Source organism: Trachemys scripta, chromosome 13, assembly GCF_013100865.1.
Source record: "Trachemys scripta elegans isolate TJP31775 chromosome 13, CAS_Tse_1.0, whole genome shotgun sequence".
In the NCBI taxonomy this organism is placed as follows: domain Eukaryota; kingdom Metazoa; phylum Chordata; order Testudines; family Emydidae; genus Trachemys; species Trachemys scripta.
The window spans coordinates 21,430,886-21,451,085 of NC_048310.1; the positions used below are offsets into that span (position 1 = coordinate 21,430,886).

At 41.6% G+C, this 20,200-nt stretch overlaps 1 protein-coding gene across 1 annotated transcript in view; it reads left to right on the forward strand.

Annotated features, from left to right (window-relative positions):
- Positions 1 to 20,200, forward strand: part of RHPN2 (rhophilin Rho GTPase binding protein 2) — a 46,612-nt gene that overhangs the window by 17,038 nt on the left and 9,374 nt on the right. The window contains exons 2-8 of the mRNA XM_034788692.1: positions 422 to 537; positions 7,914 to 8,042; positions 10,736 to 10,811; positions 13,240 to 13,317; positions 14,513 to 14,637; positions 15,588 to 15,754; positions 18,592 to 18,779. Coding sequence (XP_034644583.1) covers positions 422 to 537; positions 7,914 to 8,042; positions 10,736 to 10,811; positions 13,240 to 13,317; positions 14,513 to 14,637; positions 15,588 to 15,754; positions 18,592 to 18,779 — 879 coding nt within the window. The remainder of the gene's footprint in view (positions 1 to 421; positions 538 to 7,913; positions 8,043 to 10,735; positions 10,812 to 13,239; positions 13,318 to 14,512; positions 14,638 to 15,587; positions 15,755 to 18,591; positions 18,780 to 20,200) is intronic.

Sequence of the window (20,200 nt, forward strand, 5' to 3'; positions counted from 1 at the left end):
AAAACCCTGGCCATGATCTGTGACTTTTCATTCCTTTTACCATCATATTATGATTTTTATCATTGACAATACAACAACTCTTCTCTCAGGCACACTGTTGTGTAACTTTGGAGTAACTCTATGGACATCAGTGTAGTTGCTCAGGCTTCACACAAACTCCATTGACATCAAGGAAGTAACTGTAAATTTACTGCAGGGTAACTGAGAAAACTAAGCTGAGGTGTTTTTTTTTTTTTTTTAATTTGGGAATAAACTTTCTTAGGTTTAAAATAAAGAACACTCTTTAATCAAATGGCTTTATGTGTCATGCTTTATAGGTTAAGATTTTCATATCCATGTCTTTGAAATCAGTGTTATTCACTTTTTTCTTTCGCTCTTCTGTTGTCAGCTTCTTAAAAATAATTTGCTTCCTTTATTCTAGGGATGTAACCCCTTGGCTGAGACTGGCCGAAGCAAACTGCAAAATCAAAGAGCTGCTCTAAACCAACAGATCCTGAAAGCAGTAAGGTTGAGAACTGGTGCTGAAAATCTTCTACGGTATGTTCCCATCACTTTACTATTTTTCTGTCTAAAGCAACAAAATGTTTTTTGTTCTTTCAGCAGGGGTGTCCTTCAGTTCTCAGATAGCTGCCTCGCTGCTCCCATAATTTGCTGAATAAACTGCAGCTGGATGTTCTGCTGACAGCCTTATGTAATGCCCCATCTCTAGAAAGTCATTAACTGTTATACAGTAACTCTTCGCTTAACGTTGTAGTTCTGTTCCTGAAAAATGCGACTTTAAGCGAAACGATGTTAAGCAAATCCAGTTTCCCCATAAGAATTAATGTAAATAGGGTTAGGTTCCCAGGAAATTTTGTTGTCTGTATATATATATATACACACACACACAGTATAAGTTTTAAACAAACAATTTAATATTGTACATAGCGATGATGATTGTGAAGCTTGGTTGAGGCGGGGAAGCCAGAGGGTGGAAGAAGGCGAGATATTTCCAGGGAATGCCTCACTGCTAAATGATGAACTAGCTTTTGGCTGAGCCCACAAGGGTTAACCCATTGTTGTTAATGTAGCCTCACACTCTACAAGGCAGCACGAATGGAGGGAGGAGAGACAGCATGGCAGACAGAGACACACACCCTGTGTGAGAGAGAGAGATTGCCCCTTTAAGTAGGCTGACCCCACACTTAAGTACACTGCCTTTTTAAGTAGATCAGCAAGTTGAGACAGCAGCTGCTCCCATGAAGCTCCCTCCGTCCTGAGGCCTGTCCTGAGGCCTGTCGTGTCATCCCGCACCCCCTCATGGAGATGGGATAAGTGGGGTACAGGAGCAGGGGGACACCCTGACATTAGTCCCCTTCTTTCCCCGTCCTGCACAGCAAACAGGAGGCTCCTGGGAGCAGCTCAAAGGCAGAGGGCAGGAGCAGCACATGGAGTGGGGGGAGGGACAGCTGAACTGCCGGTGTATGATACACCGGCAATTGATAGCCTGCTGGGCGGCTGCCCCACAGGAACTTAGGGGAGCAGGAGCTGATACGGGGGCTGCCGGTCCACCCTGGTTCCAAGCCCCCACCAGCTAGCTCCAATGGGCTGCTCTCTCTGCAAGCAGTGGACAAAGCAGGTGGTTGCCAAACGACATTATAAGGGAGCATTGCACAACTTTAAATGAGCATGTTCCCTAATTTATCAGCAACATAACAACAAAACAATGTTAACTGGGGAGACTTCAGGTGAGGAGTTACTGTATTATGTTTTTATGTTTTCAAAGTGCATTTTGAAAGCCACTGTATTGCAGAAAAAGGGCATTGCACTAGACTCAAGTTCTTAAATGACTTTGTTTGAAGACTGTTGAAATTATCCTAATTCAGTTTTTCCTGGAGTCTTTCATTAGATAGTGGTTGTTAGCATGATGCCTGCTTGTAAAGGAAACAAGTGAACATTTTTCTGAATATTAATTGTCTAAGAGTGTGATCCCCACAAAACAGATCTTCCCAAGATCCTTCACATCTGTGGCCCACTGGCAGAGGGGCTCACCAGCAGAATAGTGAGTTAGTGAGCAGCAGGTAGTATGGCATGTGGCTGATTGCTGCTAGCTGTTGCTCCTGCAGGACTTATGTCCATTGTGCCCCTTTTAATTCCTTAGGCTTCATTATGACATGACCTGGAAGAAGAGGGTGGAGTAGACTGCATCTGAGAGGCATGTGACTGACTTGGTCAGCAGGCTGGATGTCGCAGTGGGCCAGATTTTTGGGGGGTTGAAGGCAAAATTTTCCTGGACCTGGGTCACATGGTAAAATTTTCAAAAGTGCATGAATGACTTACCCAAGTACCATTTTCAGAAGTCACTTAGATATTTAGGAGCTTAAGTCCCAATGACTTTCAATGAAACTAAGGGCTTGTCTACACATAAACCACTCCAGCAGGACAGGTGCACTGCTGCAGCGCTTCAGTGAAGATGCTATCTATGCCCATGGGAGGGGTTCTCCCATTGGTGTAGGTACTCCACCTCTCAAGAGGCAGTAGCTAAGTTAACAGGAGAATTCTCCCTCTGACCTAGTGCTGTCTATACTGGAGGTTAGGTTGGTTTAACTGTGTCACTCAGGGATGTGGATTTTTCACACCCCTGAGTAATATAGTTATACCGACCTAATTTCCTAGTGTAGACCAGGCCTTAGACTCCTAAGAGCCTAAGTGACTTTTGAAAATTGAACATAGGAAAATCAATAGGAGCTTTTAAAAATTGTACCCCATTACATTCTTAATCCACTCCTGGAGTTTTTGCAGGTGCCTGCTATACAGGCTCACTGGTCTGTAATGCCAGTTTCTGATTCTGAAAGGAAAAAACGCTTCCTATCTTGATGGCATAAAATGATCTCTGGATCTCTGGGCTTCCCCTGGTTTGTGTGAAACCCCATGTGATATCTAGAGTCAAGTGTCAGTTTGCCACAGAACTAAAACAACCTCCCAACTTCACATTTGTAAAGCATGAACTTCCTTCCTTTTATGCACTTGCTTTTTGAGATTCTGTCTTTTCACTTTGGTACCCTTTAGTTCTCTGAGTTATTTATCTTAAAAATCTGACCTTGCAGTGTTTATGGGGAAACCCCATAGCTGGTCTGTGGTGGGGAGGGGATTTCTCTTTCATTTGCCTGCTGCTGGAAGGCTTGTTTCCATATTTAAAAAAAACAAAAACAAAGAAAAAAAGCATTTATGTAGACATCTACCTATATCTGCCTTGCAGTATAAGCCTTATATTGTCCCACAATAAGGACCATGTAACCCTTACCACTTAGTCACTATTTTCCCCCAACAGCTCTCCCACCTGTTATTTGTGGATGTGGATTTCTCCTTGTTATTTAAAACTGCTTCATATGGTGTCTTTAATCTGCCATGACTGGAGAATCTATGGGTTTGTGGAGAGTTGACAGTGTCCAAGAGCAAGAATCCAGTCAATGTGATTTCTTCAGAGAAGATTACTCATGTAACTTTACTTCTCGGAAGCATGACTTCTCTGACTAGATTCCCACTTGCCTGTGCACCTGCCTTACCCCTCAGATTTTGGAAGTGACAGACGCTCAGGGGCATATCCTTAGCTGGTGTAAATCATCCTAACTCCTTTGACTTTCACGGAGCTAGACAATTTACACTAGTTGGGGATTTTTTGCCTCTCAGTGACTGACTTTTATTTTGGTGCTCATCTTGCCATTGAGATATGTTTTGGCTATTTATTTTGCTTAAAATTTGAAGATCTCTCTGCTTCATGCTCACCAAAGAGCTGTTCTATAGGCCACTGAGGTAAGGGCATTGAGTTGCAAAATGGGGCTTTCTGACTTTACATGTTATATGTAACCTGCACAGCTCCTGAGTGTGGTGTTCTGTCCCTTCTAATGCACCGAGACCACTTAGAGATTAATGAGTCTGCTATAGCCTCAGCTAAGAGCCATGTGACTTTTAGCTCATGCAGTAGGGCACTGGTTCCCAAACTTGTTCCGCCGCTTGTGCAGGGAAAGCCCCTGGCGGCCGGGCCGGTTTGTGTACCTGCCGCGTCCGCAGGTTCGGCCGATCGCGGCTCCCAGTGGCTGCGGTTCGCTGCTCCAGGCCAATGGGAGCTGCTGGAAGCGGCGGCCAGTACGTCCCTCGGCCCACGCTGCTTCCAGCTGCTCCCATTGGCCTGGAGCAGCGAACCGCGGCCACTGGGAGCCGCGATCGGCCGAACCTGCGGACGCGGCAGGTACACAAACCGGCCCGGCCTGCCAGGGGCTTTCCCTGCACAAGCGGCGGAACAAGTTTGGGAACCACTGCAGTAGAGGCTCATGCATTTAGCTCCAGAGGTCCCAGGTTCAATCCTGCCCACAGACAATTGTGGTCTGTCTGTGTTACATATATATATATACAAATACCTCCATTGAAATGCAGTCACTTCATGGTTTATTAGGGAATATCACACACGTTTGTTCTTAGATGGAGGGAAATATTAACCTTTTGGCTGCCTGGCACCTCTCTACATCTCCTTGGCTAATCCCCTATTCACTTTGGGTTGCACCTCCTTTAAAATAACCAAGCGGGTGGCTGACACTCAACGAGCCAGGAGTAAACCTGTCTCAAATTAGGGCTTCAGGGGACTCACTATGTTGATCCAGGTGGAATGGCGGCCGCTTCCTCTCCTGAGAAGAGGATGACAGTGGATCCCAGAAAGGACATTATTTTCCCTTACAACAGGAAAAACCTGCATTCACTATGGAGCTCAGGAGCCCTGTGATGCACCCATGGAGCAGCAGCCATGCTGGCTATTTTCTGCTGCGCACAGAAGTAACTGTTTCTAAATATATTTGAAAAGAGGAGTTTTATTAAAGGGAAAGAATCTGGGATCAGTTACCCTGATAGAGACATTCGGCAGAATAATTAAAATATAGTTTCCTGTTTACTTTTCTGCTGAATTTCCAGAAAAATATATAAAATGGACATTTTATCTATAAAGAATCCTCGGTGAAAATTCAAATCCAAAGGGGACACAGTCAGTACTGACAGGCTGGCCCAACATTTCATCTGCTTTTTTTTGTACAGGTTTTCAAACTCCATGTAAATCTTTGAGTTTCTTTCTTCCAAAGCAAAATGATAAGAGAAACACAGTGCTAGAAGTCCAGCCTCACTCCTAATGCAGTCTCACAGCAACAAATTAACAGCACAGGCAATGAAACAATGGAGCAAGTGATTTTTAAGTTTTAAGCTTACAAGCGTTAAGAGCTCTATGTAGCTTGAAAACTTGCTACTTTCAGCAACAGAAGTCCAATAAAAGATATAAATGAAGTCCAATAAAAAGATATACAAGTTCAATAAAAGATATTACCTCACCCACCTTATCTCTCTAATATCCTTGGACCAACATGCCTACAACAACACTGCAAAGAAGAGTTATTAAAACCAACAGTGAGGAAAAGTGATTGTAAAATGAGGGGAAACACACCTTTCAAATACTCTGGTGGGTATGGGCAGGGTTCCCTCTAATTTTTCCCATGCATGTGCAGAATGAATTTTGTTATGTGCACCAATAAGGAGGTGATGCTATTGGTGCACATAACAAAATTCATGTGGCGGGGGTGGGGCCGAGAGGTTTGGAGTGTGGGAAAGGGCTCAGAGCTGGGGCAAAAGGTTAGGGTGCGAGGGTGGAGGGAGAGGGCTCCAGCTGGGGGTGCAGACTTTGGGGTGGGGCTGGGGATGACAGGCTTAGGGCTGGGGCAGAGGGTTGGGGTGCAGGGGGGGTGAGGGCTCTGGCTGGTGGTGGGGGATTTGGGGTGGGGCCAGGGATGAGGGGTTTAGGGTACAGGCTGCCCTGGTTCTATGGCGGGGAGAGAGAACTTCCCCCAGCTCTCTCTCGCCGCAGCAGCACCTGGGCTCGGGGAGAGGCATCTCTTCCCACCGCAGCCCTGAGTGCCTGCACAGCACTTAATAGGCTGCTGCATGGCCGCGCAGCTTAGAGGGAACTTAAGGTATGAGTTTTCATCCACTTTCTTATACCACTCTCTTCTTCACTGTGGAATCGGATTGCTTAATTTCTCTTGATTCTATTGCTTAATAACCAGCCTTATAATTAGCAGAGTCATTTAAATAACAGTTACAAATTTGCCACATTTCTTTTCTGAATTAAGATGTGTTAAATTGTTGTTAACGCTGATTTCAAAGTAACATCTCTCATATTTATTAACATGAGTAATTGAAACCTTACTGAAAAGGACCTAGGCCTGCATTCCTTACCCAAGCAGAACTCTTAGGCCAATGTTTTTAAAAATGGCCACTGAATTTGGTTGTGTTAATTTCTGGGTGCCCAACTTGGGGCTAATTTTCAGAATTGCTGAGCACCAAATGAACTCCATGATTTCTCAACTGAATTGTGATGTTCCACTCCTCTTAAAAATCAGCCCCAAAGTGTCTCAACCTGGGATCCCAAAAAGAGGCACCCAAAATCAGTGTCTACTTTTTGAAAATGCAACTGCTGCTGAATTCAGTAGGAGCTCTGGCTAAGTAAGGAGTGTAGGATCGGACCTAATTCTGGTGTGTGAGTGTGCCATGTAATTAAAGTCCAAGTACATCTCTAAAATCAAATTGCATCAAAACATATTCAATTAGACTATTTAAATGTATGTCATTTGTAAGTACTGTGAGGTAAACAACTGCTCCCAGGGTAAACTGTATTTCAGACTCATTTCGAGGTATGCTGCTGGATGATAGTTCACATAGTTGGACTAACTCAAAGTACTCAAGCGAAAAGAAATGAAATCAAAGATTGAGATTTTATTTGCATTTCAGCAGACTCCAGAAGCAGCAAGCCAGTCTTTTGTCCACAGAGAGCCTCTCTTAACATAGTTTGAGAAAAACTGGAAATGCTGGTTCCTTTATTACTGGCTGAAACACAAGTAAAATAATAAGCCTTATACTTCCACAGAGAATTATGGGTTAGCAGGTGTGTCCTAATCTAAGTTGGAATGTTTATATAGCAAATACTGATCTTGTTAACTAATAATTCTATTAGGTTATTGACTATTTGGTTATATGGACCAAAGTTCAGAGTATCAATCCATAAGCAAATAAGCAATTGTTCAGTCTTAACTTTTTAATGGACATTTGTGTTGCTAGCTAATTGTTTATCTTAAAATAGCATTTATGATAGATAAATATGAGATTTTTAGGTACCACACAGTATTGGGTTGCTTATATGATGATTCATGCTAGAAGCAGGTGTTAATATAGCTACACCCAGAAATATTCAAATAGAAACGTGCAGAAATGCTTTAGGGGCTACATTTAAAGACATATCTATTATGCTAATGGTATAAAAGGATGCTACACCTATACATGAATTGCAAATGGAATAAAATTATTATCCAGACACATCAGGAAAAGGGACATTCTCTTTGTAAGGAGAAAAGTGTCTGTTTTTTGTTTTTTAAGAAAATAGTACTAACAGCAATTATACCAGATGATTAATGAATTGTCCAGTGACCGTAAGGGCATGGGGGAGGGGGTTTAACCAAAGTTAGACATGTACTTTTTTCTTTACAGCTCATTTTAGGAGAAAGCCCTGTAATCATTTTTATTATCAGAATATAATTAAGATGTAAACCCTTCTGTTTCACTGTTAATTTGTCCTCAAAGTTAAATCTTAAAATCAGTCCAAAAAGATCAGCACACAGCAAACCTGTTAAATGTCTGCATGCTGTTTTGTATCTGAAACCTATTCCAAGTTCTGTCTTGGCAGCAAACTAAGTAAATTCTGAAACTTGAGTTCTCATATCATCTCTTAAGGAAAAAAATCTTAAAAATGATGGGAATGCCAGTAAGGGGGCTCAACGAAGCGGGTGCACAATACAGAGCCTGTTCTCTGGGAAGTCACAAAGGTGCATATCTCTTTCTCTTTGCAGAGCAACCACCAACAACAAAGTGCGAGAGCAGGCACTTCTTGAACTGAGTTTTGTAAACTCAGACCTGCAAATCTTAAAGGAGGAATTAGAAGGACTTAATATATCAGTGGAAGTTTATCAGAATACAGAGTAAGTGAAAATCTAGTCTATTAACAACCCATCTTTTGTTTACCAACTGGAAATAAAACTGGTGCTGGATGAGTGTGAATGCTGGAGAGTATTTACATGAAAAAAATAGTGAATAAAGAACATGATGTGAACCATATGTTCGCCAGTTGACAGGGATCTCTTGTTGATCAAAGGATATAATAATGTGTCTTTATACAACTCTGGTAAGACCATCCTTGAAGAATGGATACAACTTTGGGCGCTTTTTGTACAAAATAGACACCAGAAAGTGAGATAAGACAGATAAACCTGTCAAGCAGATCTGCTTCTAAACAGAGGGCCATATTCTCCCTCCACTCATACCTGTGCAACCCTCACAGCAAAAACTGAGGGCAAAATCTGGCCCAGAAAGTTTCTGAGGTGGTGACAGGAATCCTGAAAATGCAAATGCCACTTGTTTCTTTTGTCTTCCTATTGAATATGATATGCTTATTCAGGATGTGGGGGGAGAGTTTGCCCTGAGCATGTACATGAGAATACCTCTATAGCCATAAAAATACTCCTAGTGTGCCTGTGGGTCAATCCTTACGGCGTGGTCAAAGGATATCTTTCAAAACTGTGTGTTACACACCCAGTATATAAGACTAGAGAAGTCTATTACTTAATCTGTGGGTTTGGCACTTCAGTAGCTAAAAGCAGATATTGAATTTCTTTACATTCATCATAGAGTTGGCAGAAACACCGGTGTCCATGGAAATTGTACACAAGCTTGGCTGCTTAATGAAGATGGATGATGAAAAAACATATTAAATCAATATTAAATCAATAGTAGGATTTTTAGTGCCTTGGCTTTTATCAGATTATTTTTCAAAGGTAACTGCGGTAAAAGCATTGAAATAACAGTTCTTTCCAATATTTGGTTACATTAGACGTGTTGCACCCTCAAGTGTGTGTGTGGGTGTATTTGTGCCTCACTACCAGGGAGAATAGTTTTAAACTCCATCGGGGTTCCATAGGAGCCCCTGGCAGATGCTGCCCATTAGGTGAGCTGAATAAGCACTGCTCCTTGGGGCCCTGGCTCTTCTCCTCCTCAACTGGCCCTGCCTACTTTCTGGATTGCACCAGCCAGCTCTAGGGACCTTCTTATGCTAAGCTGGAATTGTGAGTAGATTGTACTGCTGCTCCCCTGGCAGACTTTTCACCACCAGGGACATGCATCCCAGGTTCTGCTGGCTTTGCTGATAGAAACCTATGAGTGAATCACTCCCACAGTATTTTGTAGTGAAAATAGGTCACTATGAACAATTATTAGAAAGTCAGTTAAGTGTTTGCTGGAAAAAGAAAATATCAGATAAACATATCCAGATGCCAAGGACATTTCGTTTAAACAGACACTATTCCATCTTTCCCACTCAACACGTGTAAATAATAACTGGAAGAAATCCTGACATCTCTGTTTGAAATGGGGACATTTTGCTTAGGAAAAGAGTGGTACAGACAGATTTCACAGTTGGGACCAAATGCTCATGATCTCCTTATTCATATGAGTAGTCCCACTAGCAAACAATAGAATTACTCTTATAATGTGATCAAGAGTTTTATTTTCCTTGAGGATCAAGGGTTTTAGTTTGTTTGTTTGTTTGTTTTTTGTTTGTTTTTTAACATTGCCATCTTGTACCTCCTCACCCTCCATGGAGATGCTTCTCAGGGTTGAATTCTTCCCTCACCCTAACATTTTCTAAAAGTTAAATACACATGGCAGTGGTTCTCAAACTTTTTACTGTCAGGCTCCAGTTATATCAAAACCAGTGAGCTCAGGCCTTACTTTCCAATGTGCTAGAGACAATTTATATATATCAACCATTGATGGAATACTAAAATATTGAAGCATATGGAATTATCATAGCCCTTACCTGTGTATGTCTCTCTGCAGTGGGTGGTTTCTGCACATGTGGTTTATCCAGATGTGGAAAGATTGATCCAAACTGATACAGACAAGTGATCTGTCAATCCCCACTTTCTGTTTCCTTGGCCCCCTCTTCCTCTGGGGGAACAATGGCTCAAGGGCAACTCTCATTCCCTTCAGACTCTTTCCCTTTGAGCTTCCATCCCTATGCCTATATCCCGATTCTGTCCCTCTCACCACACTGATAAATACAGCTGGCTTCTGCCTCCTCCTCCCCCAGTGTCTCATTCTGGCTGGGTACCAGCAGGGGAGATAGAGGAAGGAAGAAGAAACCAGACAATCTTCCTTCACTCCTTACTCACATCACAGAGGCCCTTGGTGGCCAGAAGGAATAATTGTACAGAGAGACTTGAAGCCAGAATAAACTCCTGGGGAATCAAGAGCTCCCCCTGTTCACAAAAAGGTTATTGGGGTCTCCTGATAAAATCTCTCACACTGCAGCTGTTTACTTCACTTCTGTCATTCCTGAAATAGGAGCATTCATGTTTGGGTTTTATAATAATAATTATTTTTTTTAAATAAGGAAAATAACTTGTGTGGGACAGAACAGTTTGTGTAAAGGGAGCATTACACAATTCTGAAATGCTTAAAGCCTCCTAGTGCAAATAAAAAGGTGCATGTTATATATGCTGTCATCAAGAGACACAGCTCCTTCTCTCTATGGTCACATGGAACAAGACAGGTAATTTTGCCAACAGAACAATAGAAAATAAGGAGTTAACTTTGTTTGTCTTTTCTGTTGCCACAGAGAGACTTTTAGCATTCCCCTGATACCACTTGGCCTGAAGGAGACTAAAGAAGGGGACTTAACAATCCCTCTTAAGGTAAGTTTCGAAGATACAGATTTTAGAATCAATATTTAACATGTAACACTGCTGTTATGTTTGAAGGTGCACAGCATTGTGTGCAAATTCTAAACATATTTTTATGCTTTATTTGCACTAATCTGATCAAGAACCAAGAATTTAGCACACCAAGAATTATCAAGCATTTGAGATCAGTTATGTCCTTCAGAAGATCTTTCCCTGTGACTTCAATGGACTGACTCTTGATTTACATTTGTGTGAAAGCAAAATCAGGCCCACTGTCATGGGCAGTGGGTATCAAAGGCTGGGGGTGCTAAACCTCCCCTAATCCAGGCCGTGGCCCCACCCACACTCTGGCCCAAGGCCCCGCCATTGCTCCTTCTCTTCCCCAAAGCTGGCAGGGTCTCAGCCAGAGGCGGCTTGGGCCGGCTGGGTGTAGGGCAAGCCTGCACTGGGCGGCTGGAAGGGGCAGGCCGGGGTTCCTCTGGTCGCGCTGGGGCGGGGACTCGGGCAGAAGGGGCAGGGCTGGGGGAATATTGGGTTCACCCGCTGCCCATGCCCACTGTTCTATGGCCCAGCTAGTGATGATGATGATGATAATAATAATAACCATTTATTGTTTGTACACTGCCCACATTTGTACGTGGTGCTCTACAATAGAAATTAAACAAGATCCCTGTCCAGATGTTAGTCTAAATGAAGACTAATTAAATAATCTGGCTGTACTCATCTTTTTCTCCCCCTACCACCAGGGCAGCTGGGGGATGGTTTGGCACCCAGGAAGGTAGTCCCAATGTATTCAAGTGATTCTGATTTAGACTAAGATTTTCTGATGGGGAGGAAACATGGCCAGAGCATGCTATGCCTGGGGGCAGGAAGAGGCTATGGTGCCGAGGCAGCTCTACAGCTCTGCACTAGGGGAATACCCAGCTAGGACAGAGGAAGCCCCAGTTATTTGTGTGTGCCAGCTTTAAGGGGGCTTTATGGTGCAAAATAGTTGTACTGGGTCCAGGAATCAGACCATAGAGTGGATCCAATTTGCTCCCAGTTACATAGGTATAGCTGCCAGTGCAGTCACATGAAATTGCATTTGATAGAACTGAGAGCAGAATTGGGCTCCTACAGAAAATGTAGTGTTTAACATTTTTTCAATTAAAAGGGCTTTATTACTTCTATGTTTTGATTAATTATGTGATATAATTTTCTGTGAGCATTATAAAGATCATCCTTGGGGCACACAAAGTCTATGCCGGTTATGGATATTTATTCAGGTGAGCTCAGCTGTATTCAGCATATTAGATAATGAAATCCATGGAAGAAGGCTTTCTTTGCCTGAGGCAGGGAAATAAAACAATCAGGAATAATTCTCCATGGAGCAAGTAAACAGCAACAGTTTTACCAAGCCAAGAGCCACTTGAATTCAGAGCTTCACAAGGGACTTTAATCTGCATTCTTTCAAGCAAAACTCTCACTGACTTTAATGTGAGTTCTGTCTTAGAAATGAGTATATGTTTGGAATCAAGGAGAATTCTCTTTGGGTTTTCATTGACAGCTACTAGGTCTACATACTACTTAGTGGGAAATAGCTGTTTGAATCAGGAAGAAAGCTCTTTCTCACTACTACTTTGGATCTTTTTTGAACTTTATAGCGCAAATTCAGAGGATGAATTGTAAAGCTGGTGTAAGCTAAACTCCCTTACACTAATTGAGACTCCCACATATAGACTCCCTTAGCTCTGTATACCCCCTCATCTCCTACTGTGGGAGTCTAAGTTGGTGCATCTAACCATGACAAGGAGCCAGAAGAAGTAAACTGAAAAAACCCACATCCTACTTTAACTTACTCCTTGGAGTCAATGAAGTTACACTGAAGTAAAATGAGAGAATCAGCCCCCCTTCTACTAACTTAGACTCTCTTAGACATCACTTAAGAATTTGGCCCCACTTCTCCATCTGTAGGTTATTCTTGATTGGCCATATTCTGCTGCCATTTATACCAGTGTAGTTTCATTAAACTCAGTGGAGTTTCACCAATATAACTAAGAGCAGAATTTGAGACAATATCTTTCTATTAATGAATTTTCATGATCATTTGACTCCCTTGTTGTTTTGTATTTAATAGGTTCAGATGTCAATTTCAAAACTATTAACTCAGTTTGAAAAAATAGCAGAAAAAATATTATAGCTGTTTAGAGTCCACTACGCAAGATTGGAGTTTCTCATATTTGATACAAGATGAAGATATTACCTTGAAATCTTGTCTGTTACAGTTTTCCTGCTTTTTGGCAAATCTGACATATATAAATACAACACCATTTATTACTAATGAGTAGAAACTTTGCAAATCATGAGATTTTTAAATATTCAGGACACTGTTCATATTTGCATAGAAATCAAAAACTTTGGCCTGAAAGAGTAAGGGTATTCCACATTTTATTTTGTTTAGGACTTTATCCTGGAACATTACAGTGAAGACGGTTCTGATTATGAAGATGAAATAGCTGATCTTATGGATTTGAGACAAGTAGGTTTGATTTTGCATGTTAATTCTTGTTGTGACTGTGCCACCATATCCAGTTTTAATCTTGCAGATTTTTATTAATAATGTTCATATATGGTTAGATTGTGGCACTCTTAATGACTAATACTTTGCTCCAGGTTACCTTACTTCCATTTGTTTTAGCTCCCAAGATATATAAAATGACAGCCTCCATATCCCAAGGACTATAATGCAACATTTCCATCAGTGATTTGGAAGTCTCACTGATAAAATTTGCAAATGACAAAGATTGGCAGAATGGTAAATAATGAGGACAGAGTAGTTATATGGTGTAATTTGTATCACTTGGCAGCGGGGGCCCATTCAAACAAAATGGGTTTCAGTACAGCTGTGTGCAGAGTTGTACATCTAGGAATAAGGAATGCAAGCCATATCTATAGAATGGGGGGAGTGGGAGGACTGAAATATGGAAAACAGTGACTTTGAAAAGGATTTAGGGGGTCATAGTGGACAAATACCTCTGTATGAGCTCCCAGTGCAGTGATGTGGGGAAAAAGGGCTATTCCTCACATATAATCCTGCATCTTGGCAAGGGTTTAGACTAGATGACCTTGTGGTCCCTTCTAACCCTATGATTCTATGATATAAATAAAACAGGTGAAGAAATGCTTGGGGTGAGAAAATGATGTAACAGGAAAGCAAAGTAACTGAGCAGTTTAACACAACTTGTAAATTGTTTGTTTTTAAAATATTATTGTTTAAATTGTAATGGGGGAATAAACTAAAGGGTTTGAAGTGAGGCATGAAAGCAGGAGTGGAGTAAATAGTAGGGATCTGTAGCACAATACTAGTAATTTCTATTTACTAGATGTTGTTTGTTCAAATGTTCTTCTATAGCTCACACAATACCTACTGTTCAACATTGTATTTCAACATGTGTGAGATTTGCCTATCACACACTATCTCCCATGTGTTTCCTTAGGGCCACGTACAGCCTTCTCTCCAGCACAACTCTATTATTCAGAGTTGGGTGCACACATCAAGGGCAGGCTATGCCCCTATGCTTCTAATTCCTTCATTCCAGACACTTTTATATTATGCGAAAGTCCCATTGATTTTAGTTGAGCAGAACTGTGTCCTTGGTGTGTTACATTATTCACGCTGAAACTAAACAGAATGCATTGTGTGAATGTATGTTTTTACATATCTGAACTTTAAGGCCTGCCGTACTCCCAGCAGAGATGAATCCGGCATTGAGATGTTGATGAGCTATTTCATTCAACTTGGCTTTGTAGAGAACAGATTTTTTCCACCTACCAGACATATGGGGATTTTATTTACCTGGTAAGCTTTTTTTTTTTTAGAACACTGTTAACCTTGAACTAGCTCTATGTAATTTGAAAGACTTATATTTTTCTTGTACAGTGTGTTTTCATATTTATACTGTTACACACTCTCTTTAGTTTGTACAGTAAAGTTCTGAAGAGAATAAGGCCCTTTCTACGCTGAGAGTAAGGTCTGTGAAGGGCCATAAGAATTCTCTTTAAACATCTACACATGCTACCTGGATTTTGGGTCTTGGTGGATATGAGCACATAGGAGCCGGTGGGGAATGAGCATAGCCTTGACTACATGCTTACTACTTGCTGGGCAGCATGGTGAGAATGGGGGAGTATTGTGATTTGCTGCTGATACTCCTTGCGTGGTGCAATGTACACCTCACCCCTTGCTCAGGCTGTCGTATGGAACACAATCTAGTCCTGTGTTATTGGAACTACAAGATTTATAGGCTAAGAGTATCTACTACTGTCTATCTTAATTTGTAATGAATAGGAAACACTACATAGTCCAAAATATCAGAGGACTGTAGAAAGACTTCTGCACTGGCTCAGCATGGCAAGTGCTATGATATACTGCACCATTATCAATGGGAGAAGAATGTGACTCAGTGAATTTAAATCTTGTGTTTGTGAATAGAACAGGAGACTCCTACCATTTGGTCAAGAAAAGCTATTTGAGTTCCAGTCCAGCATTGCAAGAAGGGAGACATTGCTTTTAAGAAAGCTCAATAAATCCACTCACTAGCTCTTGGAGCTCAGGGATATATTTGCATTACATGCATGTGATTATGAATTACCATAAGTTTCAGCAGAAGCAGAAAAGGCATTATAGATCCTGCTATTCTCTTTTGAACAATAAAATGAAAACACTGGTAACTCTGTGCTCGCTTGTCTTTTTATGCTTATTTCATTTTGCCTTCCTCTCTCTCTCCCTCTCCCCCCCGCTTCCCTCAGGTATGATTCCTTCACAGGTGTCCCTGTCTGTCAGCAGAATTTGTTACTAGAAAAAGCCAGTATTTTATTTAATATTGGAGCCCTCTACACACAGATTGGTACAAGATGTAATCGGCAGACCAAGCCCGGACTTGAAAATGCTGTTGATGCTTTTCAGAGAGCTGCAGGTATGTAAAGAGAGAAGGAGCTGTGGTTCATTTACATATTGAAAATACAGGGGAGGTTATTTCTGGGGAAGTCTCAATCTGTCTCTTACATACAGAGCTATACATTCAATATTGACTTTTGATTTTATTAACACAGTCCAAACAGAAAAGGAGGTGGATTGAAACCCAAAGGTCCTCACAAGGATCTGTACTAGGCTTTAATTAAACATTCCTGTTAGCCGTAGTTTAACATTTCAAAAACCTGGAGCTGCTGTCTGAACAAGTCTGGTAAAGACAAAATGAATATTGTAGTTAATGATTAATTAGCTGTACATTCACCTTTTCTTTGCCCGTTCGCCATTACATCACTGTAACTGCATTGACTTGTGTAAAATGTGTGTGATGGGAGTGGATAATCAGTCCTATAGCATCTACATTTTAAAAACATTTTAAAACAGTCAAGTCTATTTTGATCCCAAACGAAGCTTATTGTCCAATTGAGATCAATGGTAAATTTGCCATTGACTCCGAATAGGAGCAGGATCTATGCCCATAATGAATCATTGGAGTTTCTATTCTGCTGTGTCTGTGGTAGTTAATGGGAGCTGCACCCCTTGAGGCAGGGGTGAAAGTAAAGCCGAAGACTTACTGGTACGGGAGCTGGCTTCGGCCCCCGGAAGGGGCGGCGCTTTGGGTAGGAGGGGCGGGACTGGGGATCAGCATCCCCCAGCCAGCCCTTACACGCTGCCTGGCCCGGGCTGCCCGGGGCTCCAGCGGCGATTTAGTTGCAGTAGTGGCAGTGGCGGCCGGAGCCCCGGGTCCTTTTAAATCGCTGGCCCCGGGACAGCTGCTCCTTGTGTCCCCCCCCTTCCCCGTCAGCGGATGGGGGGCAAAAGGGGCAACATTATTAAAGCACTGCCACGGCAACGCTTTAAGCAGGGTCCTTTGCCGCGGCAGCGCTTTAAAGTCAGCTGTATGGGCCGGTATCGGTGGCCACTTTTTACCAGTACGCTGTACCTGTTTACTTTCACCCCTGCCTTGAGCTAACATGCTATAACAGTTCTGATTCTGATTTTCATTAGAGTAGGTTTGGAACAAAAACCCTTCATTTCTTGGATAAAAGTCATCATGTAAGCGTAAGGTATTGTATTACTCATAGTGTTTACAGGTGTTTAGAGGCAGTCTTAATATCTGTGAAATGAAAATGTGTTGCAAGATGATAATTATAATCCTCAACTGCTGACTTCCAATTTTGTGAAATGCTATCATAGTTGTCAATCACTGAACAAACAGTGTGTTACTTTAATAGCCCTAGTTCTTGTATTCAAAGAATTATATAGAGATTTTGAAAATATGGCAGTTTTCATTTTTAAATAGATTTTTGTTTTGCCACACTACAGACTTGTTGTCTTTCTAGAAGAGGTTTCAGCATTTGTGAAATAAGAGAATTTCTCTTTAAAATTAAATATATTCCTACTTAGAGCAATAGCTATGCCAGTGTTTTGCTAGAGCTGTATTAAGTCATAAACTGCAGCACATCATCTGCAGCCAACATACCTTTTGCAGGGCCCCACAACAACATGCACTCTGTAAGCACTTCATTGTACCTGCGCATAGCCCCGTAACACGTACGTTGTGTTAACAGAGTGACATGATATAGTACACGTAGTAGCTATTCTGTATGGGTGGGCTGAAGTTGTTGCACTGATTCAATACATAACAGAGGCCTCAACATGGATAGTAAAAAATGTCTGAATTATTTATCACACAAAGAGAAATAAATTGAGGCACCAGAAAATGAGGATGCTTTTCTGGACTTTCAGAGCCAATTCCATTTATTTCTTAAGGAATCAGTAGCTCAGATGGGCTTGACAGATTTTTGATTGATAACCTGTGATTAAAATTTGAGTAGTGGCAGCTTCTGTCTCCAAACGTGTAAAAGCTAACTCACTAATAAAATAAAGAACATAGCCGGATAGAACTGAAAAGTAGTGACAATGAGTGACAGATATAATAATAATACAGGGGGAACTTCCATAGCCCCAGGTACTGCTGTGATACTTGTTCAGTAACTTTGGGAAAGAAGCTCTAGCAGAACTTGATAAACCAGTTGGATGAGATGAATGGGATATGTTACATTTTAATCCTTGCAAGCATTATTTATTTTTTACACTACACTTAGTGTTTGTTTTAATTTTATAAATGATAGATTAGTGGAAGTGGATGACTGAAACAGAATCTAATTTTGCCCTGCTGAACAAACTGTTCCAGTTTACTTATGGGGCTGGAACAGCACTAGACTTGAGCACACAGTGCACTGAGCCTCCTTTTGGAGTGTTTCCAAGATTAGTTGAATTGTTCTTTTTTTGCTGTAGGGGTCTCAAACTACCTTTTCAGAGGCCTAAGGATTCCATCTCTCTTTCCTATTCCTGTGTAACAGACCGCCCTTAGGTCCCTGTAGAATGTCAGTATGTACCCAGTAAAGCACCACTCGAAAATCAGTCAGAGGAATTCTTATAAGTGAATCTTAAGGCATCACTCCCCTTGTCCTGCCCCACAGGACAGCTTCCGTAGCCCCTGTGAATGATAACCCAGGATTGGGAACTGAGCACAGCTGTTTTAGATGGTAATACAGACCACTAATCTATATGACAGTGGGTCATTTTAACTCTTCACATTTAATAAGAATCCATTTTGGATAACTTAATTTGGCTGGGTAATTTCTAGAAAATATATTTTCAAGTTTCTCAATTGTCTTATTTGCTACTTTTCAATTGTACTTGATAATTTGTGAATTGTGATCACCTGTAAAACTCCTTGTCTGTTGTAATAATTAGAAAAACTTTTTAAAAATTCAGGTATTTTAAACTACCTAAAGGAAACATTTACTCACACACCAAGTTATGACATGAGCCCGGCCATGCTGAGTGTACTGGTCAAAATGATGCTTGCTCAAGCTCAAGAGTGTGTCTTTGAGCAGATCAGTCTACCTGGAATACGAAATGAATTTTTCACACTAGTGAAGATGGCTCAGGAAGTTGCTAAGGTAAGCCATGAGACTTAGTGTTTTTAAACCCACAGCAAGTTAGTTTCCAGTGCCAAATCACTAGTTTAAAACTCTACCGTATTGCCCATTTATTAAACCTTTAAAGCGTTTTTGTGACTTTGGTTTAAAGTATTGAGCGCAAAATGCTAATTACTGTTAATGTTTTTAATACAAACTGAAACTACAGGGACTCATGTCAAGTTGTTGGCACAGTATGAGAACCTAAAATGTAATCTGTTTGCAAGGTTGCATGTTCTAACAAATACAGCGAGTTATGATGGAAATACTGACACGTCCTCAACAGCGCCACTAAAATAGGAACATAGGACCTCCTGGATCATTGAGTCCAGGCCCTGCTACTGCAGGTAATCTTGTCACATAATAAGAGCTGTTCCATTAAAAAAAAATGTATCTAATGGAAACAAATACCAGAACAGCAACTGGACAGTGAATAATTTATTTACTGAAGTTCTGTGAGCTTCATCTTAGCAAATTAAAGTACACAACTGCTTGTAATTCTCACTGAGAATTAATAAGATTATTTCTGACAAAAATGTATGAGTAGTTATGACAATAGCATTTGATTCCATAAAGTAGGTGATCTGGGGGCAGGAGCTGGTCAACACGTGAAGGAGGTGTCAATTGCTTATGTGGCACCACTTGTGCCCCTCTCCCATTAACTGCCGCCAAATGCTGATCTGGCTTTACTTCTGCAGCTGGAGACTGGGGTTGGCTATATATCCTGCCCACCACTAACGATCCTCCTGATCTACCCCCAAAAGTTTCACTGATCCTTCCCAGAGTTCTGTGTATTGTACTGGCAGCATGGTGGGCAAGAGTTAGTTATGGTTTGGTAGTGATGGGGTTGCAAAACTTTCACAGGTTTACTCACAAATAAGGCAGGCAGGCTCTGACATGGAAGATAATCCACCACACTCAACGGAGGGTGGTGACATCTGAACATAGGTAGCAAAATGAGACATGAAGGTTCACTCAACCAATTCATATTATCAGATAAAGGTCATGCAGTACCTGACTCTAAATAGGATGGGCAAAACTTGTCCTGCCAATCTTAAAGAGCCTACACGGACCAAACTCATTTCACGTGTAACCTAATGTCAACTTTGAATCCAGCTTTCCTGAGCTGACAAATGTGTTTATTAAAACACTGATCTGCTTTACCCTCCTTTCAGTTGCATTAATAAGCCAAGATTTGCTTGCAAATTATAGAACTGTGTAGATATTTATATTATATAGCAGGGGTCGGCAACGTTTGGCACGCGGCTCGCCAGGGTAAGCACCGTAGCGGGCTGGGCCAGTTTATTTACCTGCTGACACGGCAGGTTCGGCCGATCGCGGCCCCCACTGGCCGCAGTTCGCCGTCCCGGGCCAATGGGGGCGGCGGGAAGCGACGCGGGCGA